The following is a 26,093-nucleotide window of genomic DNA, read 5'->3' on the forward strand; positions in this document are numbered from 1 at the left end:
TTTGCTTATACACATGATACGTTTCAGTTATGTAACGAACAGGAGGCATCCTACAAAATCTTTGTGCTCAGCTGAATAAGACATATGGGAATATATGGAATAATTTATCACATACAGATTTGGAAACATATGTGGTGTGCTCTAAGGATAAACCTCACTTTGTTGGTAATACAAATGGTTTAATACATTATGATATCCAGCAGATGTTAACATTAAAGGTAAATGGGAAAGGAGTTACAGATATTGGGCACATCTACATGTCACCCTATGGAGACAGTGATATGCCATGGTGACATAGCAATCATTGCCTGTACCTCGCCATGCTTTAGTACTTCCAAAAGGTGCTGTAGTGGTGCTGTTGTAGGGTGATGTGTATAGCTGCCTATTGTTAACAGTTGAGAAATGGGATAGTATATGGAAATGACTTTGCAAAACATCTAATTCTTTGCTTTTAAGATTTTTTCAGAACAAGATCTTCAATAGATTTTCTTGGTCCCCAGAGAGATTATTTAAAGCAAAGCTAGCTTTGGATGACTATTCCTGGAGATGTGGAAACCGGGTTGTGTCTCTTAGTCATATTTATAATTTTGTCCTAAAATTACTAGTTTTTCATTTCGCGTATGTTAGCACTACGGTACTTAAAATTAACAAGGTCCAGTCACCAGATTTATGCACACTGGGGATTATGGATTCATTACCATAGTCTGTGCGCATGAAAAAATGGCTGGCTATAATATTTTTTGGTATCTAAACTGATAATTTACAAGAAGTGGAAAACTCCCAGCATACCTTCATTCTTGGAATGGTTAAAAGAACTTATACATGTTGCATTAATAGAAAATATTACATATGTAAATAGACTGGGCTCAATATGAAGAAATATGGTGCAATATGAAACTTCTATTAAGTTTTTAAGTTGATTTGTTTGTGGTTTGGTATCCTTTAAAGGTATATGTATATTTATATGTATATTTGAAGAAGGGGAAGCCCATCTTCAATATATACCTAGACTTCCAAAAGGCTTTTCATATAGTATCCCACTATATCCTTGTGGGAAAACTGGAAGATTGCAGGCTCAGCTGCTTGATGGTTCAGTGGGTGGGAAACTGGCTCCAGGGTAGGACCCAGAGAGTTCTCATGAATGGATGTGTGTCATCTTGGCACAAAGTGACCAGTGGTGTCCCTCAGGGGTCCGTGCTTGGACCAGTGCTTTTCAACATCTGGGGGCAAACAACCCTCAACACACATACAGGCTGGGTGGTGACAGCCTGACTTGCACCAGGGCCAGAGGGACCTAAGGGTACTGATTGACCATCATATGAATATGAGTCATCAGTACAAGGTGATGGTCAGCAGAGCAAAAAACATGCTGGCATGCATCAACCGATGCATCTCATGTAAATCTAAGGGAGTGATACTCCCACTGTACTTGGCACTAAAGAAACTGCAGTTGGAGTACTGTGTCCAGTTCTGGGTGCTGCACTTCAATAAAGATGTGGAAAAACTTGAGAGGGTCCAGAGAAGGGCCACCCGTATGATCAGGGACTTGCAAGGCAAGCCATACAAGGAGAGGCTGAGGGACCTGGGCCCCTTTAGCCTAAAGAAGAGAAGGTTGAGAGGGGACTTGATAGCAGCTTACTGGTATGTCAGAGGAGTGCATCAGGAGCTCCATGAGCAACTGTTCACTAGGGCACCCCTGGTGAAGACCAGGACCAATGGGTACAAACTCCTGGAAGGCTGCTTCACGCTTAATACCAGGAAAAACTCCTCCACAGTCAGGGTGTCTAGACTGCAATAAGCTACCTCCAGAGGTGGTGCAGTCACCTACCCTGGAGGTTTTCAAGAGGAGATTAGACAGTCACCTCACTGGGGTCACCTAATCCCAGTTGTCTTCTTGCCTAGAGTGGGAGCAGGGCGGGGGCAGGGCTGGACCTGACGATCTGCGAGGTCCCTTCCAGTCCCTAACAATCTATGAATCTCTTAATTTATGGTTGTATATAATGCCAAGTTCTCTCCATCTCCTAATTTTTACTAAATTTATAGTAAGTATGTTTAATGATCTATTTTGTAATACTTTGGTTTTGCTTTCTATTCTATATTACTTATATTTTATTGTTTTTATTAGGTTTATCTTATTGTTATAATATGGAAATTAATAAATACTATAATTACAAAAAAACCCCAAACCCTGCTTTTCACATGGGTGACATTCTATCTGTCCCATGCTGGCTGGCTTGAGCAACGTCAGCTAATGCCAGTCAAGAACCCCTCTTTCTGGCCCTCTTTGACTTCCCTAAATTTTTCATTACATTATATCGTCTCCCTGATCTCCCTGTAGCAATTTAAGTGGGGTGTTATTTTTTTTTGGAGGGTTCAGGGGTTGTGCTTTGTAGTTTCTTCCTGGATTTTTAAGAACAGGGTAGATGATGCAAGGTTGATTTGGTCAGGGGTGATCCTGCCTTGACCTGGCATGGGGACTCAGTGACCTTCTGGGGTTCCTTCCAGCCCTACAATTGTTTGATTCTTATACTATGATTCTTCTCTGAGGAGCATGTCACCTGAGGTATGGGCCCACCATATCAAACCTTCCTTCACCTTGCTTATCTGCCCTTTGGCTGTTTTGGGGGGGCTGTCCCTGACTTAGAGGAGCCCAGGGACAGCCCACCAGCATGCCTGGTATTATTTACCAACCTTCCTTCTCCATTTGCAATGTCACTTTGCTGCGTGTCTCTAATTCTTCACATCTCCCATCCTACAAAAGTTAGTACTTCATCCTCCTTTCTTTCTTTTTCTTTTCTCAAACCAGGGATTTCTGGAAGCCTGATCCCTGCTTATCTATAGGACAATACATGTAGTGAAACATACCACTAACTAGCACATAACATGCATACTAGCATTCTTAGCATCTAACCTAATTGCAATACTGAGCTGTACAGAATATAAAAAGAATAAGTCTTGCCATGAAAAGCCCACTCACCAAAGACCAAGGTGTTCTGTGTTGTTTGTTCATAGTTGGTCATGCAATTGGTGTAGATTTCTCACTACTCTAAAATGTGGGGAGTATTTATAATGTCCTTGTGTAAGCTCCCTCAGGATCCCCCCCATTTGCATAGACACACATGTTGCTTCCTGTCATTGTCCCTGATAAGACTTGTTCCTGGAGAGCAAAGGAACCAGTGAGGAGAGGAGGCAGTGGATAAGGAAGAGTCATGAGCCTTGAATCCAAAACAAGAGATGATAACATGAAATAAATTGTGTAAACACTACTACATGTATACTAATATTTCCAAAAAGCTTTGAACCCTGAAAAGCTGGGAACTGAATTATGTGATAACTGCTATAGGAAAGGAAGTCCACAAAAACCTGGGATGTATTTAGAGAGCTGAGTTGGGGATATGCTGAACATACATGACCTATTGGGGGTGCACTAGATTTTTGCATCAAGTATGGGGGACTGTCCCTTCAGTCCCGCCTTAGATGGTCTCTCTCCTTCTCTGCAAGTGTTGTCATTTTTTTCCTTGCCTTGTGAATCTGTGCTCAGGCACCATGAAATGAACCAACCTTTCCCCTTTTAAATATCTTGAGGAAGCTTTCCCAGATCTGTTTGGTTTTCAGCCCATAAATTATGGGGTTGAGAATGGCAGGCAGGAGCAGGTAGACATTGGCCATGAGGACCTGAACATGTGGTGCAATGCTGTGGCCCCCAATGCGGGGTGTAATGATGGCGATTAACGCAGGTGTGTAGGTGGTGATGATAGTACAGATGTGGGCCGTGCAGGTGCTGAAAGCCTTGCTGCGTTCTTCCTTGGAGGACAGGCCCAGCACAGCCCTGAGGATCATGATGTAGGAGACTGATATGCAGAGAATGTCTAAGCCCCCAATCACCAGGGTGACAACTAGGCCATAGACAGTGTCTGTCTTGATACTGGCACAGGCCAGCTTCACCACAGACATGTGGTCACAGTAGGTGTGAGGAATGATATTAGTGCGGCAGTATGGCAGTCTCCTGGCTAAGAAGACAACTGGCATGACCACCATTGCTGACCTGAGGAAGGTGACCACCCCTGCTGCAGTAATAACAGGATTGGTCAGGATGGTGGCATATCTCAGAGGGTAACAGATGGCCACATATCTGTCCAAGGCCATGAGCATGAGCACACCAGACTCCATCCCTGTGAATGTGTAGATGAAGAACATCTGGGTCAGGCAGGCATTGAAGCCAACTTCTTTGAGCTTGAACCAGAAGATGCACATCGCCTTAGGCATCATAGATGTGCTGGCTGCGATGTCAGTGAGTGTGAGCATGCAGAGGAAGTAGTACATGGGCCTGTGCAGAGCCTCCTCAATCCACATGAGGTAGAGGAGGCCACAGTTCTCTACCATGGCAATGAGGTACATGGAGCAGAATGGGATGGAGAACCAGAGGTGAGCTTCCTCCAGGCCTGGGATGCCATTCAGAATGAAAGTGGATGGTGTTATGTCAGTGAGGTTGGAACTTGACCAGCTGAAAAACATAGTCCTCCTGAGAGCAGGTTTTTCTCGCTGTGGAGGAAGAGAACATGAGAAAGAAAGCACTGACAGAGGCAGTAAAAATAGTGAATAATGCCCTTAGCACTATCAAGGCAGACACCCCAAAACCTGAGAAGCAATGCACTTTGTGCACATCAGAATCCATTTGTGGGAGTAACCACCATCTCATCAGGAGTTCCAGCTCTAGTGAATTAGGTATGTGGGGAGATACTTTCCAGTATACCTCCAGGGGTCAGAGGTGTGGTGCACTTTAGTTAGAGTGGCTTCAAGAACGACTCTAATTATAATGCCTAGATCATCACATGTATCAATGTCCCCGCACTGAAAAATGGTGGCCAGGATGCTTTTACTAAAGTTCATTGAACAAGCTTTAGTTAAAGCACCACCACCACCATTTTTCAGCATGGGGATGCTGATACACATGATGCTGGGGTCTGCTAGATTCCTGTGGTGGGCCAGTTGGGGGTGCTCCTGCACTGATACCCCTACCAAGCTCCAAGTGCCTCCTCTGTGGTGCCTCACATCTGGCTAACCCCCTTCCTGGAGCACACCCGCAAGCCATCACTGCCACCACCCAGACTCAGGTCTCTGTTAGAGCCTTGTGCCACCTGGGATGTGCAGGTCCTGTAGACCTTGGAATATTGGGGAGCTTCTATTAGCCAGAAGCATTCACCATCAGCCCCTGTGTGGAAGGAGAGTAAAATAGCTGAGCCCACCTTAGCGAGTCCCTTCCCTCTTAAGCCCACACAATGAGGCTTGCTAAAACAGATAGGTTTATTGATCAGAGGGATGGGGAAGGGAAAGAATACCAATAGCAAAATTAGTAAGAAAACCAGCTTGAAGAAATCTGAGGGGCTTGTCCACCTTTTGCCACGTGACTAGATTCCAGTCAACTAGATTTCTAGTTTGGTTTCCAGTAAGTTACTCATTTCCAGATCCTTGGTATGAGAGAGGGCTTCTCAAGTTCATGCTGCTCAGTGTGTGTCTTTAAAATGCTCACCCCCTTCTTTCTGGAGGGGACCTCTTAAATAGCCCTATGAGCTTTAATGAAAGCATCACCACCACCATTTTTTAGTGTGGGGATGCTAATACACATGATGGTGGGGTCTGATGGATTACAACACTCCAGCAGACTCAATTAATCAAGTCTACTCCAACATGTCCCAGCATTGAAGCAGCCTCGATGCGTGTGTAGGCATGGCTGAAGGTCTCAGAGGAGTGATGGAGCTGGGACTGCGGACTATAGCAGCTGGACTCTGATGTGGAAGCACATGGAGACAGTAACTGAGCGCTTTTGGGACCAAAGGCTAATTTAGAGCACCTCTGCAGGTGTGGGAATTTTAATGTATCTGGAGTGTATGTACCCTGGTTGTAGTACTTGATACCTGTTACCTGTTCTTGAGTGAATTCACCAGTGTTACTGCTTATTACCTGTTACCTAGTTTTCAAGTGTGTGTACCTTAATGTTAATGTTAATTTCCTTGTACCTGTTCCTTCCTGCTTAGCCCATTGGCTTGTAACCCTGCCTCCTAGCATTTTCTATATAAAAGTTGGAACTTCCATTTTCAGCTTCCTGTGCCAGTTCCTGGGGTTGCAGGCTTAGGTATGCAAGTTACAGGATCCAAGGAAAATTCCCCAAATGCCAGAGTCCAGAAACAGTCAGGGAGGGTCAGAAACCAGGTAACCAGCCAGCACAGGATCAGAGAAGCTTGCCCCAAAAGACCTGCAGAAGACCTGTTGGCTGACATGCGACCTGCTGCCATGGGTGGGGCTAAATGGGGTAGCCCCCAGACAGGTGTGGTCACCTAGGCAATTAGCTGTGGTTGGGCTGTCTGTTATAGTGCGTGACACATACCTGCTAATGGCCAGTGTGTTACCTGTCAGCTCCATGTTTTTGGGGAACCCTGACACAGAACACAGACTGTCTGACTCACAAAGAATCGCACCCCCCCTTCCTCTACCTAAACAGAAATTGATTAAGATGCAGTGCGAGACACACCTAAAACCCTCCAGATCAGGGTGACAAAAGTGCAACAACTGCCCTAAGTCTCATTTGCATCTGAGATGGGACCAGATGACCATTCATTTACATGAGAGATGGAGAACAGAAAGCCTGAAGCAGAGACTGCAGTGAATTCTGGGATCAGCGAAGCAGGGGAGCACGGCATGATGGGGAAGCTGTGCTCCAAATGCTAGTCAACCCCCACACCCAGCACAGCGTTTATCAGACCAGTTCTAATCTGGCTTTACAAAGGACTTTTCCTCCCCCCCAGCACACACACACACACTCTCTCTCTCTCTCTCTCTCTCTCTCTCTCTCTCTCTCTAAGCAAAAGTAAGTTTATTAGGCATCTCAGGCCGTACATTCCCCGGTCCCACTATGGGAGGCCGATGTAAACTTAATTGGCTAAAACTCGGTTGCTGGGTTAGGGAGCGCTGAGGCAATAGACCGAGTCAGAGGGGGTGTGGGCAGCATTTGAATAATGGCACAGGGTTCATCACAGCGTCCAGCCCCTTGGAGCCCTGTCCACAAGTGTTGTCATACTTTTCCCGAGACGACTGCTGGAAGTCCTCCCCACAACAGGTTATGAACACTCCAATAATTGCCTTAAACTATACTAAGATCTGGAAAAGTCATGCTAAGCTGAGGCTTGTTCACAGGAAGTAAAAATCCAAAAACCCTGATGCTGCAATCTATTGTTTCTGAAGACACCAGGAGAGATCCCATCAAGTATATCTGCTATCAAGCTGGCTCCAAGTAGATGTTTCCTGAGTATCAATCAAGTTCCTGAGATGTTCCACCCAGATAACCCCTTGTCAATAGAGAGGACAATTTGATTTACACTATTGAGAATGCCTGAAAGAAGCTGAACTGGGGGTATAAAAATCTGTAAAAGAAGCAGCAGTGTGTGCTGATACCACCTGCTTTCTTCTGGAGAGGCTGCAGGAGGCCGATCATCTCCCTTCAAGGATTGTGCTGAGAACTTTAACCTGTCAGCTTTGCAACCCGAGTGCTTTGGACTCGTGAGATCCCAGCTCTCTCTCTCTTTTCTGTTCTCTCTCTCTAGGCATAAATTTCTGAACTTGAACTGTATTAGTTAAGCTTGAGCTAAGTTTCCCTAAATACTTAGTGAAACCAGGGTAATACTGTGACTGTTTGTGTTTGTTTTTCCTTTGCATGTCTATTACTACTAGTGCCAATATATATTTTATCTACTTAGCAATAAATAACTTTTATAGTCAAACTGGTGGTAACTGGGTATATTTTGCCTTCTTTACTTCTCTTTCCCCACTTGCTCTGCAGCAACGCTCCTTTTACCTAAGCTAAAGATCCCTGTGTAGCCCAAAAATACTGTGGGGTCTGCACATCAAGAGGCTAAAAGGTTGGGACGTGCTGAGTTTGAAACACATAAGGGGACCGGCTGATACAGGCAGATTGACCCAGTTTGGCTCAGACGTGCCCTAATGAACTGAACGTGGGCCCATGCGGGTGTCATCTGGACACCCAGCCAGATTCAGAGGTATTCTGTTTAACTGTGTGCTTGTGTCTGACTGTGGTTATTGTTGCTCTGATGAACTGATTCTTGGCATATGAGGGTGTCAGCCTGTCCATGCTGATCAACCCGGCCAGGTCAGGCGTGTCACGTTAATCTGTGTGTGTTTGTGTGCATGACTGATTTGGGGACTGGAGGAACCCAGCCCCACTGAACTGAGTCCTGCAAGATAGCGCCATTGGGGGTGAGGGCTTGCAGAAGGGAGAGATACAGCTCCATATAGAAACAGAAGTAACACAAGCAGCGCATTGATAGGATTACTAAGACCCTAGCCCTAATAAATGATCACACCCGAAAGTAGCGGGCAAATCTGGTAACAAATGGCGAGCATGGCCCTTGCTTAGCCCTGCTCACTCTGGGCTTCTCTTCTTACCAGCCCATATCCCATATACCAGCATTGGTGTAGGCAACACTTGTACAGCATGTATTAATGGCAGCACCCACACAGGATTTATATTCACAAGTTTTTGGTTAGAGTATCTACTACTCATGAGGGAGACCATGATTTGCTGGCTGGAGAATTGGTTACATGGTCAGACTCAGAGGGTGGTGGTTGGGAGAAGTCAATTGTCATGGTGCCTTGTGACCAGTGGGGTCCCTCAAGGCTCTGTCCCTGGACCCATATTGTTCAACATCTTCATTAATGATGTGGACATTGGAGTCAGAAGCAGACTGGCCAAGTTTGCTGATGACACCAAACTTTGGGGTAAAGCATCCACACCTGAGGGCAGGAGGGCAATCCAGGCTGACCTCAACAGGCTCAGCAAATGGGCGGACGAGAACCTGATGGTGTTTAACACAGAAAAATGTAAGGTTCTCCACCTTGGGAGGCAAAACTCTCAGCATCCTTATAGGCTTTGCAGTGCTACATTGGTTAGCACTACAGATGAAAGGGACTTGGGGGTCATCATTGACCACAAGATGAACATGAGCCTGCAATGCGATGCTGCGGCTAGTAAAGGCAACCAAAACGCTGGCTTGCATCCATAGATGCTTCTCAAGCAAATCCCAGGATGTCATTCTTCCCTTCTACTCGGCCTTGGTGAGGCTGCAGCTCGAGTACTATGTCCAGTTTTGGGCTCCACAGTTCAAAAAGGATGTGGAGAAGCTTGAGAGAGTCCAGAGAAGAGCCACGTGTATGATCAGAGGTCAGGAAAACAGACCTTATGACGACAGACTGAGAGCCATGGGGCTCTTTAGCCTGGAAGGGCACAGGCTCAGGGGTGATCTGATGGCCACCTATAAGTTTATCAGGGTGACCACTAGTATCAGGGTAACGTTTGTTCACCAGAGCGCCCCAAGGGATGATGAGGTCGAATGGTCATAAACTCCCGCAAAACCATTTCAGGCTGGACATAAAGAAGAATTTCTTTACTGTTCGAGCCCCCAAGGTCTGAAACAGCCTGCCATCGGGGGTGGTTCAAGCACCTACTTTGAATGCCTTCAAGAGAAAATTGGTTGTTTATCTTGCTGGGATGCTATGATCCCTGCTGACTTCCTGACCTCTGGGGCAGGAGGCTGGACTCTTATGATCTTCTGAGGTCCCTTCTAGCCCTAATGTCTATGAAATCTATGAAATCGATGAGACGCTCTATCTTTCCCAATGTTATCTGGGTGCAGCAAGGTCAGCTAATGCTACCAAAGAACTCTTCCCTCTGGACCCCTTTTACTCCCCTCAGTTTCTTATTAAATCATCTCTTCCCCTTGCTCTCCTTGGGCAATTAAAATGTGGCAGTATTTATTTTTGGAAGATTAAGGGGCTATGCGTTGTAGTTGTACTTCAGATATTGTTCCTGGATTTTAAAGAACCCGTTAGATGGCATGAGGTTGTATTTGGTAGGGAAGATCCAGCCTTGAGAAGTGGGGTGAACTCAGTGACCATTGCGGGTTCCTACTAGCCCTACTCTTCTTTAATTTTATCATACTATGATTCTTGTCCGAGGTGCATGCAATCTGGAATCAGAACTACGGATTGGACCTTGTCGAACCCTCCTTCACCTTCCTTATCTGCTCCGTGGCTGTTTTGGGGAGTTTGTCCCTGACTGTGGAGCCAAGGGGTGGCCCACCACCATGCCTGGTATTATCTACCAACCTGCCATCTCCTACTACAATGTCAGTTTTTTCCTCTTCTCTAATTGTCCACATCTCCTGTCCAACCAAAGTCAGCACTTTATCCTCCTTCCTTTCTTTTTCTTTTCTCAAACTGGGGATTTCTGGAAGCCTGGTCCCTGCTTATCTATAAGATGATATACATTGTGAAACATGCCACTACCTATTGCATAAAGTGCATACAAGCATCCTTAGCCTCTAACCTGATTGCAACATGGAGCTGTAAATAATAGAAAAAGATGAAGTCTTACCATGAGAAGACGACTCACTGAAATCCAAGGTGTTCTGTGTTGTTTGTTCATAATTGATCATGCAAGTAGTGTAGAGCTTCCACAACTCTCATAAATGTGTGGAGCATTTAAAAAGTCTCTGTAAGCTCCCTCCAGATTCCCCCCATTTGCATGGTGCCTGTCTTTGTCCCTGATGAGACTTGTTCTTGGAGAGCAAAGGAACCAGTGAGGAGAAAAACTAGCGGAGAAGGAAAACACAGAAGTTTTTAATCCCTAGTTGGATGTATGGAAGTGTCTCATTTCTGTCGTCATCTAAGTACATGTGCCACTGATTGCCCCACACCAGCCAGGAGTTAATTTTGATTTCCACAAAAGTGGCCATTGACACCAGCAGTTAAGGATTATAGGAAAGGGTCTGGGAAAGGGAGATATAGCTGAAAGGTAGGATTGTTAAATGTGATATTTCTCCAACCTCTGACCCCGCGGTTCTCCAGCTTTTCCCATCTCATTAATTGATCTGTGCTTCAGTTAATAAACATTCCCTCCAGCTTCCTTAAAATATTTCATAGACATTATATTTCATAGATATTAGGGCTGGAAGGGACCTCGGGAGATCATCAAGTCCAGCCCCCTGCCCAAAATGGGGATGAAGAATACTCACTTCCTTTACACAGGGGAAGGAGAGAAATCCATTAAGGTCTGGTAGAGCTTTGTTAGACAATGAGGATGTGGGTTGTCATCATCACATCATGTGAGTGTAACAGGGGAAGCGATGAGGGACTGGGAAGGGAAGGCAAATTGGGTACAGGAAGAGTGGTCATTGCTCAAGGACATGATCCTCAAAGCACAAAAGAATATTCTTCCTGCAAAGAGGAAAGGTAGCAGGATGGCTGGCAAGCCCTCCTGGCTTAATAGGGACATTGTGGTCCTCTTTAAAAAGAAAAAAGAGTTGTATGCATAGTGAAAGCTAGGGATAGTCCTCAAGGAGGACTATACTTTAGTGATCAGCACATGTAGGGAAATGATCAGGAAAGCCAGGATGATGACTGAGTTTAGGTTAGCCAAGGGAGTTAAGGACAATAAGAAGTTCTTATTTAGGTATGCAGGCAGTGGAAGGAAAACAAATGGAAGTGTGGGACCCCTGCTTAACACCTCAGGACAGCTGGTAACTGATGTTCAGGAAAAAAATGTACTCCTGAATGCCCACTTTGCTTTGGTATTTCACTGGACCATGGGAAAAGGCAAGTGAGATAAGGCTCGTAGGGGGCATGCTGGCACTGACAGTCTCCCCACTGTGGATGCTGAGTGGGTGCAATACCAACTAGAAAAGCTAGATATCTATAAGTCAGTGGGACTGGATGGACTCCATCTGAGAGTGCTGAAGGAGCTGGCGGAGGTCATCATGGAACCCCTGACAAAGCTCTTTCAGAAATTGTGGCACACAGGGGAGATCCCTGAGGATTGGAAGAGGGCCAACCTTGTACCCATCTTCAAGAAGGAGAAAACTATACCTTCAACCCAGGGAAAATCCTGGAAAAGCTCATTAAAGAATCTATGTGCAATAAGCTTGTAGAAGGCGGGATTCTGAATGACAGCCAGCGTGGCTTTGTTGTGGGTAGGTCTTGTCTTACCAATCTTATCTCCTTTCTACAGACAGGTCTCTTGCCATCTATACATGAGAGACAATGTAGATGTTGTATACCTAGACTTCCAAAAGGCTTTTTATCTTGTATCCCGTGATATCCTTGTGGGGAAAGTGGAAGATAATGGGCTCAGCTGCTCAACAGTTCAGTGGGTGGGAAACTGCCTACAGGGTAGGACCCAGAGAGTTCTCATGAACGGATCCAGGTCATTTTGGCACAAAGTGACCAGTGGTGTCCCCCAGGGATCTGTGCTTGGACCAGTGCTTTTTAACATCTTTATCAATGATTTGGATGGGGGAGTGAAAAGCTCACTGGCCAAGTTTGTGAACGACACCAAGTTATGGGCAGTATGGCCATGCCAGAAGATTGGTTGCTGATACATGTGGACCTGGACAGGCTGGAGATTTGGGCAGACCTGATGCAAATTGGGGGTCAGACCTGGTGATCTGTTTAGGTCCCTTCCAACCCTAAATACTATGATACTATGACCAGAACCACATGAAGTTTATCACTTCCAAGTGTAAGGTGCTCCATCTGGGGTGGGGGAAAATAACCCTCAACATACATACAGGTTCAGAGTTGACAGCCTTACTTGTACCATGGCTGCAAAGGACCCAGGGGTAATGATTGACCATCGCATGAACATGAGCCATCAGTGTGATGCAGTGGCCAGCAGGGCAAGAAAGACACTGGCATGCATCAACCAATGTATCTCGTGTAAAAATAAGGAAGTGATACTCCCGCTGTACTTGGCACTGGTGAGATCGCAGTTGGAGTACTGTGTCCAGTTCGGGGTGCTGCACTTCAATAAGGGTGTGAAAAAACTTGAGAGGGTCCACAAAGCAGCCACCTATATGATTAGGGACTTGCAAGGCAAGCCATACCAGGAAAGGCTGAGGCCTTTCTTTTGGGGACTTCAAGCTGACTGGACCCAGAAAGCTTTGGGAAGCTCACAGCATATTAGTTCTTCTATTCCAGCTACGCTTCAGTGCTGCAGGTGTTGGAAGACATTTGGCTAATCAAGCCTATCCACCCTCTGTGAGGCAGTGATGCTGGGATAGTCCATAATGCTAGTGTAGCAAACCCCACAGTTTTAATTTTTTTAAATTTTACAATACATTCCCTCCCCTCCCCTTCCCCAACCATCTCTGACTCTCTCTCTCTCTCTATTCCCTATAGATAAGTATGAGTAAGCTAAGACATAGGATAAGCTTTAGCATGTTATCTTGGTAGCCAGTTTTTATACTGTATAATTAGTCTGTTTATATTGATTTTTATTGTGTGATTACTGTTTTTTTTATTGATACTATATCATTTAGGCCTACATGTGTAAGTTAGAATAAATAATGTCAAGTGTCATTTTGTATGTCAAGCCTCCATATTGTGTCATCTGCCCAGGTGTAACCTATGTTGTAACTGTGACTCATGTCTAACCAGTCTCCTGTAAATTGGTTCCTGAATGAATAGGGATGAATGAGGGTGCTTGAGGTACAATGGTAGCAGGCCTCTACTGAATGATCAACTCCACAACTGGACCATCAACACACGACCGGACCATTGCCTCGCATTTACTCACCCAGGAACCTCTGACTTCACCCAGGAACAGGACAGAAACCCAGTATTTGAAAGACAAAGACCCTACAGAAACCAGCAATCCCACCATTGTGTCCTACCAGACAATGAGGACACCTGGATCTGCATATAGACATCTAAGTAGGACTGTCTCTGTCTGGATATGTCCCTCCCATAGGAAACGCAGGTAGCCCACCCCTAGAAAAGGGGTGGGAGAGTGTGACCTCCTTGGGATGCCTTCTCCATCTGGACCAGCACTACATTATGCCACCTATCCACCCAGAGGCCCTGCCGGCGACCCTCTCTGCACAACACCTTGCTGGAGAAGACCCCGACTGGTCACTGAGGATCAACTCGCAGACCAGTATAGATAACTATCACCCACCTTCCTTCCCCAAACACAGGATCTGGACTCTGTCCCTATACACTTTAACATCAATCTCTCCACCAAGCCTTTTCCTCCCCTGCTACCATTGTGTAGGTGCATGTGTGACTGCTTGTGTGTGTGTGTGAAGGAACAAATAACTTTGTGGGGCTGTGTAGTGAGCTGTGTAATGTGCTGTCTGTTTATAAACCTGAATTGAGTTTTTGTCTTATTGACCTATGAAACTATGAAATTATGAAACCTTCTGACCCTCTTCCTTGATTTCCTGGCTTTTTCCTAGCTTTTTGCCTCTCTGTTTCCTGGCTCTCTCCTCCTTGCCACCACTTATCTGCTTCCAATCTCCCAGCTTTCTGCCTCTCAAGTTGCCAGCTACCCATCTCGCAGCTTTCTGCCTCTCTGCTTCCTGGCTGTCTTCTCCTTGCCCTGGGCTTTTCCCCTTGCTTACACCCCAGCACCTGGTGATCCCGAGTAACCCTGGTGCACATTAACCCTAAGTAACTCCAAGCCCCAGTCACCTCAAGTAACCCAAGTCCACTTGACCTTAAGTAACCCCAAGCACGGAGTTACCCCATATGCCCCCTAGTGTTAACACACAGCTATGAAAGTGCATTTTTTTTTGTGCATTGGGTGTGTGGGTATTGACAACTGATATTTGTCTAATTTTTGGTGTGTATAGTGTGTAAGACCTTGAATTTGTGAAAGGTGTGCATGGGCTTAGACTGGTAATCTTGGATGTTTCATAGTTGGTTGGGTCTGAAGAGACCTGAGCAGATCATCAAGTCCAACACCCTGCCATGGCAGGAAAGAGTGCTGGGGTCAAATGACCCCAGCAAGGTGATTGTCTAGCCTCCTCTTAAAGACCCCCACGGTAGGAGCCAGCACCACTTCTCTTGGAAGTTGGTCCCAGATCCTAGCAGCCCTGACCATGAAGTAGCGCCTCCTGAAGTCTAGCCTAAATCTACCCTCTTCCAGCTTGTGACCGTTATTCCTAATCACTCCTGGTAGTGCTTGGGGAAACAGGGACTCTCCCAATGCCTGCTGGTCCCCCTGACTAGCTTGTAACAGGCTACTAGATCCTTCCTCAGCCTTCTCTTGTGGAGGCTGAACAGGTTCAGGTCCCACAGCCTGTCCTTGTAGGGCCTGCCCTGCTGTCCCCTGATCATGCGAATGGCCTCCTCTAGACCCTCTCCATGTTGTCCACATCCTTCTTGAAGTGCAGCGCCCAGAACTGGACGCAGTACTCCAGCTGTGGCCTGACCAGTGCCGCATAGAGGGGGAGGATCACCCCCCTGGACCTGCTCGAGATGCATCTGTGGATGCAGGACAAGGTGCGGTTGGCCTTCCTGACCGTGTCCCCACACTGCCTGCCCATATTAATCTTGGCATCAATGATGACTCCAAGATCCTTTTCTGCCTCTGCACTGATGAGAAGGGAGTTCCCCAGCCTGTAGGTATGGTGCTGGTACTTCCTCTCTGGGTGCAGCACTTTACACTTGTCAGTGTTGAATCCCATCCTGTTCTCATCCGCCCACCCCTGTAACCTGTCTAGGTCCTATTGTAGCCTATTTCTCCCTTCTAGCATGCCCACATACCCCCACATTTTAGTGTCATCAGCAAATTTGAACAGGGTGCTTTTTACCCCCTCGTCCAAGTCACTGATGAAGATGTTGAACAGTGCGGGCCTGAGGACTGAGCCTTGGGAGACCCCACTGCCCACATCTCTCCAGGTCAAAAATGACCTGTCCATCATCACTCTCTGGGTGCGGCCCTCCAGCCAGTTAGCAAGCCATTTGACTGTGTAGGTGTTGATGCCACAGTCCCCCAGCTTCTTAATGAGAACGGGGTGAGAGACAGTGTTGAAGGCCTTCCGAAAGTCCAGAAAGACTATGTCCACCGTGACACCTATGACTAAGGATTTGGTGACCTGGTCGTAGAAGGCCACCAGGTTGGTCTGACAGGACCTGCCTCTAATGAACCTGTGTAGGTTGCCCCTAAGCATAATGGCCCCCGCTGGCCCCTCGTGGTCATGTGACAGAATAATTCTCTCAAAAAGCTTACCCAGGATCGAGCTAAGACTAACTTGCCTATCCTTTCTGGGTCCTCCTTACTCCATTTTTTGAAGATGGGAACCACGTTGGCCCTCTTCCTGTCCTATGGCACCACATGAGAGCACCATGAGTGCTCGTACAGCCGTGCTGGGGGTCCTGCAATGACCTCAGCTAATTCCCTCAGCACTCGGGGGTGGAGATCATCTGGACCAGATGATTTAAATACATCCAGTCCCTCCAGAAGTTCCCTGATTAGTTCCTCTCTGACTCTTGGCCTAAATGCACCTATGCACCTTCCCTGGGGCCTAAGGGGGATCCAGTGGGGGGCGCTGATCTGGTTCCAGCTCAGGAAAATAGAGGCAAAGAAATTGTTAAATAGGTTAGCTTTGTCATCTGGTGTGATGACTAAATTTCCTAGCGTGTCTTGCAGGGGCCTCACGTTACCCGGTACCTTCTTTTTGCCCCCTATGTATTTAAAAAAGGACTTCTTTTTGTCCTTGATCTGGGAAGCTCGTCCCAGTCCCATCTCTGCCTTGGCCTCCCTGACCGCCCCCTGCAGCCCCGAGCAACTGCAGTATAGTCTTCCCTGGTGATGGCCCCTCCCTGCCATTGGGTGTGCGCCTCCCTTTTAGCCAGGATACATTCCCAGATGCTTTTGGTAAGCCCTGGGGCTTTTTTGCCCTCCTGCTTCCTTTGCTCTTCATTGGGATTACCTCCCTTTGGGCTTGGAGGATCATCTCCTTAAGGAGCAACCACTCTTCTTGGACACCCGACTCCCCTCCCCTCTGAGACTGTTCTCCTTAGCTCATTGAAATCTGCCCTCCTGAAATCCAGGGCTGTTGCCTTGCTGCAGGCCTTTTCCACCTTGTGCTGGATGGTGAATTCCAGCAGGCGATGATCACTGTTGCCCAGGTGGTCGAGCACCTGCAGCTCCCTCACCAGGACGTCGCCCATGGCCAGCACCAGGTCTAACAAGGCGTCTCCCCTGGTGGGGTGGTGCACCTCCTGGGCTAGATGGAGGTCCTGCACTCTGGCTAGGAACCTACGTGAGCGGTCAGACCTGGCTGGCTGCTCTTCCCAGCAGATGTCTTGAAAGTTCAAATCCCCCATGATGACCATGTCCTTTGACTTCACTACTTCCGTGAGCTGACTTAAGAATTCCTGGTCTAGCTCCTCCCCTTGGTTGGGAGGTCTGTAGTAGATCCCCACCATTAAGTCTTTTTCCCCTCGACTGCCTTATATTCTAACGCAGAGCACTTCCGTGTACCCCTCTTCTGACTCTGTGCTACCTGGTGAGGATGTGTATTCCTCTTTAATGTAGAGCCCCACACCCCCACCTTTCCTCCATGTCTTGTCCCTCCTGTACAGCTGATAGCCCCCTTAATATTCACTGCCCAGTCATGTGTTGGGTCCCACCATGGTTCAGCGAGCCCCACTATGCCTGGGTTGGTGTCAGCTAGCAGGAAGGTAAGTTCCTTCTCCTTGTTTCCCATACTACGAGCATTTGTGTAGAGGCATTTGAGGCCTCCTGTGGATGTGTGCACTGGCCCCTAACCACAGCATTGCCCTAGCCTCTGTTGCTTACCTGTGTATATGTTCTGCTCATCAGTTTAGGCTGGACTGTACTTGAGAGTGCTACTTGTTTTAGCGGTCCAGGGCTTCCTCCTCCCTTGTCTTCCCCTTCCCTTGATGAGCCAATCCCACCCGAACATGTCTCTTGTCATGATGTGTGGGTCGTTGTCAAGGAAGGCAAAGCCTGCCTCGAGACACCATTCCTGAAGCTGCCAGTTGGTCTCTGTGATGTACGTCTCACGCCATCTTCCACGTCTGCTCACTGGTAGAACACCTGTGCACCTATCTCCTTCAGCACGCCCCCCCAGAACATGGTAGTCTGCCATCAGGTGATCAGGGCTTCTTCTGGCCACATCATTCGTACCCACATGGATTAGGATCATGGGGTAGTAATCGGTGGGCTGGATCACGGCTTGGATCATCGCTGTCATGTCATGAATCTTTGCTCCAGGTAGGCAGTAGCCCATGTGTGTCGAGGGGTTCTGGTGACAGATGAGGCCCTCTGTACCTCTCAGGATGGAGTCACCTATGACAATCACTCAGCGCTTTCTCCTCTGGGACTGCATAGCTCCTTTGGCCTGTTTGAAGCATAGAGAGTGTGGAGTTGCCTTCTCTCCAGTTGCCTCCTTTCCCTCCTTCTCCTCCAGTGTTGCCAGGGCCTCATACCTGTTCTCCAGCTGGACCGGAGGAGCTGGTACTGCTGTGTTACGAGCAGCCCTGGTCCTGGAGGTGACCATCTGCCACTCTGCGGTGGAGGGCACTTCCTGAGGTGCTTCTTCCTTGGGTGTGTGACCCGCAGGGAAAGGAAATAGCCATCAATTTCTTCCTCCACATCCCTGATTCCCCACAGCCTGCTAACCTCCTCCTGGAGCTCCCTCACCTGTGCCTCCAGGGCCCTAAGGTGGGCGCCTGCAGGGCAGGTGTGGGGGTCCCCAATCCCTGCCTCCCTGGGCTTTGCTGGGCAACCCCTGCAGGCCAGGGGGTGAGGGGACGCCAGCCCCCCCGCGGGCTCCATCTGGGTGGAGGCCTCGGACAAGCCCCGGGTAGGCTGCTCCGCCCAGGCAGGGGCCCTGGCAGCACTCCACGTCAATGCCATCATAGGAGTTGCTGCTTGTTATTAGGTTAGTGCAGTGCCTTTGCCCTGCCCTAGTAGGAGTCTCCCTCCTGGCCCTTCTTGCTTGCCCACCGGTGCAAACGCCAACGCTGTCTTCATGCAGTGCGGCTTGGGAGTGCGGCTCCCTACCGGCTCAGCTAAGAGGGATCCAGGGGGCTTCCCCTCCAGATCCGGCTCAGCTGTGTCCGATCTCTCTGCCCACTTACTTTAGGGGGACCAGCTGCTGCTGCCTCCACTGCTGGCTCTGCTGCTGCTGCGTCTGCCTCTGCCTTGGGTTGGGTAAGGGGGCATACATATGTGTAGGACACATGTGTACCTGGATCCCTCCTCTCCTCGCTGCTTCTGGCTCCCAAGTGTATGTGCCTGAGTTGGTAGTGTGTGTATGCACCTAGTATGTTTGTGTGCATGCCTAATTGATTTTTGTGTGTGTATATGTACAATTGTGTCACACCTTCCCATCTAACAGTGACATTTTGAGATCATGTGAGTTGGCCTGGCCCCACAGGACAACACTAGGGCCTGCAAGAGGAAACGAAAATCAGCATGGTGTGGAAATTGGTATATGGAGCTGGTATAGAGAAGTGTTGTGGTGCCTTCTCCTATGTGGACTTGAAGAAAGGTGATAGGGAAAGATACAACACATGCTCTGCCTCCTGAGGGGATAGAAGAATCCCCTTCAATCTGGAAACAGGAAGGCCACATAGCTGAAGGTGAATTTGCACACCTGAGGTAATCTCATGAAAGTTATTGACACGTATGTCACTCAAGGAGGGAAACCTTTTTAATGGCTGCCAGAAAAGTAGCTTCTTATTATTTTAAAATAGAATGTAAAACTCTTGAAACATTTGGTTGAGCCTAACTTGGGATATTTGGATGCTGAAGGGGAGAGCAAGATAGCTTTTTTGATGGATTGAGCTGTGTCCTGGCCTTATGTTGGGAAAGCTGATAACCTATGACCTTGCACTATATCTCTGACAGCCCTCTTCATCCCTACTCTTTCCCTCTGGGAAGTCCTCTCACCCCCCATGAGGCTTAGTAGAGTGAGTGTCTGGCTTAAACTCTACATTCTCCAACCAGAATTCTGTCACTCTTTGAGATGGACAACGTAAAGGTGGAGTGAATGCCATCTTAAATATCATCCAGGGGATCAGTGCCTTGTTTCATGTCTTCAGTGCTTGTGAGGCACATGATGGAAGGCACCTCAGGACTCTTATACATCTCCCCTGCATGACAGGTGTGCAGCTACATGGTTGTCCCATGAGTCCCTAAAACTTAGTCCTCCTATTTCTACTTAGAGATGTACATTGGAGAGGGTACTTCTCTCCTAAAGCAAACAGCTGGGGCTGCCTGGGACAGGAGGTAGGCTATGTGCTAACTCTGAACAGGTTCATGACCCCTGGTTACTCCAGGCCCTAAATCCTGCTCTGCAGACATTGCAAAGACATTTTCGGCTCTGTGGGTAATTGTTTAAAATAAAATATCATTTTTAACTAGTTTTCACCACCTTAAAGGTATTGTCTGCAAGTGAGCTTTTTTTTTTTTGCAGATGAGGCTGGTCACATGATTCCTCATTCTCTTGGTTTACAGATGCTAAACTACATTCACAGATATTAAAGCTACTTCTCCAACTGCTTAATTAATTCCTTTCCTGACATTTTCTTTTCCTGTCAAGGAGTTGCTCTGGATGCTACTGTATGTACTAGAATATCACATGCACTTTTCCCTCCAAAATCAACTTCCCACAATTGGTCTGTGTTTTTTAAGTTGGGTAGATGATTTTTCTTTGCTGGAATAGAAGCATGGAGGTGCTGTGCTTGAACAGATGCCATAAGGGCAACAATTGTTCTCATTGTCAGCTAGCAGCTGGGTTGATGTATTGTGCTAAGCCTCACACGGCCAATAAGCATATGGCTATAAAAGGGTTAATACTGTATCTTATGCCTGAAACAGCAGTGAAGCTGTCTGAGGGTGAGTGAGCTGCTGCATGCAGTCAGCTGGGACTCTGGAAACATGTTTTCTCTAAATTCTTCCTTTCAAAAACTTCCTGAAGGCATGTTTTATGATTGCATCCTATGAGAGAAAATACTGTACCCTGGCAGAATGAGAAGGTTCATCCATTTTCCAGAGGGAGATTAGGGACAGAAAACATAGCAGTGAACCTGAAAGAACATTCTTACAAGTCTGACTTTCTGAAATTCTGCTACTTCAAAGTTTGAAGCAAGGTCTTGAACCTGGGCAATACTCAAAGTTTGGTGGAAACCGTAGCTCCATTTTCTTTTTTCCCATCTTAAAGGGAATCCATATTTTCCTCAGTAATCAAACTGCATTTTGATGCTTATGTGAAACAACTCCATAGATGCGGTACTGAAATAGAATCTCTTTAAACCCCCCAAGAACCAGATCCTCAGCTGATGCAAACACACATTGCCCTACTGACTTTGAGGATCTGGCAGGACACTCCACTCCCCAGCACTGGAAAGATTTAAAAGATTTCATAGATTTCTTGGGTTGGAAGGGACCTATTAGATCATTGAGTCCAACCCCCTGCTCTGGGCAGGAAAGAGCACTGGGGCCAGCAAGGTGTTTGTCTAATCTCCTTTTGAACACCTCCAAGGTAGGGGGAAGCACCACCTCCCTTGGGAGCCCATTCCATATTTTGGCAACCCTCATCATAAAGAATTTCTTTCTGATGTGCAGTCTAAATCTACTCTCCTTCAGTTTATGGCCATTGCTTCTAGGAACCCTGAGGGGCACCCTGGTAAACAGAGTATCCCCTATTTCCTGCTGACTCCCCCGATGAGTTTGTAGAGAACCATGAGATCACCTCTCAGCCTTCTTTTGCAGAGGCTGAAGAGATTCAGGTCCCTTAATCTGTCTTCATATGATCTTACCTGCAGGCCCTCAGCTGTATGAATAGCCCTCCTTCAAACCCTTTTCAGGTTATCCACATCCTTCTTGAAGTGCAGCATCCAAAACTAGATGCAGTACTCCAGCTGTGGCCTCACCGATTCTGCATAGAGGGGAAGTATCACCTCCCTAGACCTGCTCGTGATGCACCTACTAATGCAGGAAAGAGTATGGTTAGCTTTACTTATTACTTCATCACATTGGCAACTCATGTTCATTTTTGTGTCGACTATGACTCCAAGATCTTTCTGCTGCTGTGCTACTTAGAATGGCGCTTTCCAGTTTATGGGTGTACTGGTGATTCATTCTTCTCAGGTGCAGCACTTTGCACTTATCTTTGTTAAATTGCATCCTTTTCTGATCCGTCCACTCTCCCAGTCTATCTAAATCCTCCTAAATGTGCTCCCTACCCTTGAGTGTGTTTACTATACCCCATAGTTTGGTGTCATCTGCAAATTTGGACAGAGTGCTTTCTACACCCTCATCCAAATCACTGATGAAGTTATTGAACAGTATTGGTGCAAGGACAGAGCCTTGGAGGACACCACTGCCCACATCTCTCCAGGTAGAAACCAACATGTCAACCACCACTCTCTGTGTGTGGCACATAAGCCAGATTTCCACCCACATGGCTGTGAAAAAATTCATGTTACAGCTACTTAGTTTACTTGTAAGAATTGGGTGCAACACTGTTGAAAGCCTTTTTAAAATCCAAGTAAATAACATCTACCTCTACTCCTGCATCTAAGCACTTTGTGACCTGGTCATACAAAGAGACCAGGTTAGTCAGGCAGGATCTGCCTGCTATAAACCCATGCTGGTTTCCCCTTAATATTGTATTAACTGCTGGCCCCTCAGAAATGTGATCCTTTATAATTTTTTCTAAGGTCTTGACAAGAATAGAAGTGAGGCTAACTGGCCTGTAATTACCCAGGTCCTCCTTCCTCCCCTTCTTGAAAATAGGATATTGCAGTGTTCTTGGAACTTGGGCTATTCTTCCTGATGCAGCAGACTCAATGACTCCTGGACCCCCTCCCTGTCCACTTTCCTATGAACACTTATGAAGGAGCAGTGTCCAAGGTTGCTCATGCCCTTGTCTGTGGAAGAGGAGCATGTTTCCTTTCTTTTGACATCTGGGCCTTGCTTGTGGGTTTGAAATTCATATAGCACAGCCCTGTACTTTCAGACTATTCTGGGACATATGCAAAAGCAAAGATATGGGTCTAACTGTAAGGTTGAACATCCTGAAGAGAACACACCTCTCCAGTGCAGATTGAGGAACTTTTAATCTGTAAATCTGGTGTAGCATTTGGTAATGTGACGTGGAGCCTCATTCCCAATGGAGTACCAGTCTAGTGCCAGCACAGAGCTGCAACAGGGCTGGCCACAATGTCTTAATTTAGAAGACAGAAAGATGAGATCACTGTAAACACTTGAAATAGAATCTCCTTATTTCAGATTCTGGATTTTTCACCCTCCCAGATTCCTACAGATGCACATTTTAACATGGAGATTTGGGACAGGATGACAGTAGGGGAAGTGAGTGTAATTGGAGGGCCATTGTTCTTGTCTCCATTAATGGGCTGAGTTATGGAGTGGAGCAGGCAGACAATTTAAGAATGGGAAGGTTAATCCTGTTTATGTCAATGGTGTTGGTTTTATTTCTTACATGAGCCCTGAATCCAAAACAGGAGATAATAACCGGAAATTAATAGTGTAAACACTACTACCTTTAAGTTTATATTGCCAAAAAGCTCTGAACCCCCAAAGCTTGGACCTGTACGACATGATAACCAGTATAGGAAAGGAAGTCCATAAAGACCCAGGATGTATTTAGAAGGCAGAGTTTGGGACAGTGACAATGCACAGGGGGTGCATGGGGGTGCATGTGCATCCCGTGAGAGCACCGGTGCACCCCCTGAGTGGCCATGCTCTCCACTTAGGCGATCATCTGCAGCCCCCCCCCCCCCCGCCCCCAGTCAGTGAGATTGGATGTGGGGGAACCAGACTAAGGCAGCACCAGGCACCCATGGTTGGGGATATGTGAATATGTGCAGGATCTACAGATCATATTAGGGGTGATTTGGGCCTTCCCATCAAGTCTGGGGGTGTCCCTACAGTGCCTGCCTTAATTGGCCTCTCTCCTTCTCTGCTAGCATTCACATTTTTTCCCTGTGCCCGTGAATCTGGAGCCAAAAGCTGAACTAGCTTTTCCCTGGATAAATATCTTGAGGAAACTTTCCCGGATCTGTTTGGTCTTCAGCCCATAAATTATGGGGTTGAGAATGGCTGGGAGGAGCAGATAGACATTGGCCATGAGGACCTGAATGTGTGGTGCAATGCTGTGACCCCCAATGCGGGGTGTAAGGATGACAATTAATGCAGGTGTGTAGGTGGCGATGATAGTACAGATGTGGGCCGTGCAAGTGCTGAAGGCCTTGCTGCGTGCTTCCTTGGAGGACAGGCTCACCACAGCCCTGAGGATCATGATGTAGGAGATGAAGATGCAGAGGATGTCTAAGCCCCCGATCACCAGGGTGAGAACCAGGCCATAGATAGTGTCTGTTTTGATACTGGCACAGGCCAACTTCAGCACAGACATGTGGTTACAGTAGGTGTGAGGGACAACATTAGTGTGGCAAAATGGCAGCCGCCTGACTAACAAGATAAGAGGCATGATTACTGTTGCTGACATAAGGAAGGTGACTGCCCCTGCTGTGATAATAACAGTATTGGTCAGGATAGTGGCATACCTCAGTGGGTAACAGATGGCCACATATCTGTCCAAGGCCATGAGTGTGACCACACCAGACTCCATTGCTGAAAACGTGTAGATGAAGAACATTTGGGTCAGGCAGGTATTGAAAGCAACCTCTTTGAGCTTGAACCAGAAGATGCACATCGCCTTAGGCATCATCGAGGTGCTGAGTGCAATGTCAGTGAGGGTGAGCATGCAGAGGAAGTAGTACATGGGCCTGTGCAGAGCCTCCTCAATCCAGATGAGGTAGAGGAGGCCGCAGTTCCCCACCATGGCAATGAGGTACACGGAGCAGAATGGGATGGAGATCCAGAGGTGAGCTTCCTCGAGGCCTGGGATGCCATTCAGGATGAATGTGGATGGTGTCATGTCAGTGAGGTTGGAACCTGCCATGATGGCAGCTGAAAATCATGGTCCTCCTGAGAGCAGGTTTTGCTTTCTGGGGAGGAAGAGAACATGAGACATAAAGCACTGACAGAAGCAATAAAAAATGGTGAAAATATTCTTACCACCATCTTGGAGGCAATGCACTTTGCGTGCATAGAAGTACATTTGTGCATGCAAACTATTATCTCACCAGGAAGGCAGCTCTAGTGAAGGGGGTCCAGGGGGATACTTTCCATTATAACCCCAGGGTTTCTGTTGCTTGGTTCTTTCCAAAACTCTCCCCTTTTGGGCAGGATTTCCCTCATGTACCTTTGCCCACAAGAGTTTTTGTTTGGAAAACCTTATCCAAAATTTGTGTTTGGGGGCACGTGTCACAGAGATTGCACTCACAAACAGGCTAGTACTTTAATCATTTATGGTTATTTTCCCTTAAAAACCTGACAATTCCAGTGCAAAAAGGCAACTGAGAGACAGCTGTAATGTGTTACAAAATATTGACCTAACTCTCTCTCTATGGACCTAAGTGGCACTCACGTACTGTAAGGAGCAGGGTATAGGGGTCTGGTGTAGTGCTTAGGTCACTGGGGGATGCCAGGAATTGAATCTCAGGCTGTCAGGCTTCAGGAGTCAGGGACCACATTCCCACATCCAGAGACAGAGTCTAAATCCTGGGTTGGGCAAGGGGCAGAAATCAGAGACCAAGTTGCCAAACCCCAGGGAAATTCCCCAAAACACCGGCATGCAGGAGCAGTCAGGTAGGGGTGGAATACATCTGTTCCAACCAGAGAGGCGTAGATCAGAAAGACTTATCCCAACAGACATCCAGAAGACCTGTTGGCTGCCCTGTGGCCTTCTGCCCTGGGTGAGACTAAGTGGGGACCCAGATGCTGGCAGGTGGGTTTATTAGGTGGGTTAGGGCTGCTACTCAGAGCTCCCAGGGAGGTGTGGCCAGCTAGGTAATTAGCTCAGGCTGGGCTGCCTGTTCCAGCCCTTGACACGTGCCTACTAATGCCATTTTGGTACTACCTACTATTCATGAGGCTGACATCCTGTCCATCCCATGTTGGCTGGCTTCAGCAGGTTCATCTGACACTAACCAAGAACCCCTCTCTCTGGCCCTCTTTTGCTCCTCTCAGTTTCTCATTACATCATGACATCCCTCTGCTCTCCCTGTGGTAATTAAAAATAGGGGCATTGAAGGTTTTAGTTTTCAGAGAACAAGTTTTATAGTTGCCTTCATGGCTTTGTTCTGGGAGTTTTAAAAGCAGGTTATAATGCCTGAGC

General features: G+C 47.2%; 2 protein-coding genes across 2 annotated transcripts; both read right to left on the bottom strand.

Annotated features, from left to right (window-relative positions):
- Positions 1–3,537: 3,537 nt before the first annotated feature.
- Positions 3,538–4,515, bottom strand: LOC149875599 (olfactory receptor 52N4-like). The gene has a single exon (XM_090057590.1). It carries the CDS (start codon positions 4,513–4,515, stop codon positions 3,538–3,540), a length of 978 nt encoding a protein of 325 aa, XP_089913716.1.
- A 19,301-nt stretch (positions 4,516–23,816) lies between these two features.
- On the bottom strand, positions 23,817–24,815 carry LOC149875600 (olfactory receptor 52N1-like). Its single transcript, XM_090057726.1, has one exon. It carries the CDS (start codon positions 24,813–24,815, stop codon positions 23,817–23,819), a length of 999 nt encoding a protein of 332 aa, XP_089913852.1.
- Between the last annotated feature and the right edge of the window lie 1,278 nt (positions 24,816–26,093).

This window comes from Crocodylus siamensis, chromosome 1 (assembly GCF_052110815.1).
Source record: "Crocodylus siamensis isolate JL-2025a chromosome 1, ASM5211081v1, whole genome shotgun sequence".
Taxonomy (NCBI): Eukaryota; Metazoa; Chordata; order Crocodylia; family Crocodylidae; genus Crocodylus; species Crocodylus siamensis.

What these genes read in the sequence shown, in the direction of transcription:
- LOC149875599 (XM_090057590.1), bottom strand. Translation starts at nt 4,515, where the DNA reads ATGTTTTTCAGCTGGTCAAGTTCCAACCTCACTGACATAACACCATCC.
- LOC149875600 (XM_090057726.1), bottom strand. Translation starts at nt 24,815, where the DNA reads ATGGCAGGTTCCAACCTCACTGACATGACACCATCCACATTCATCCTG.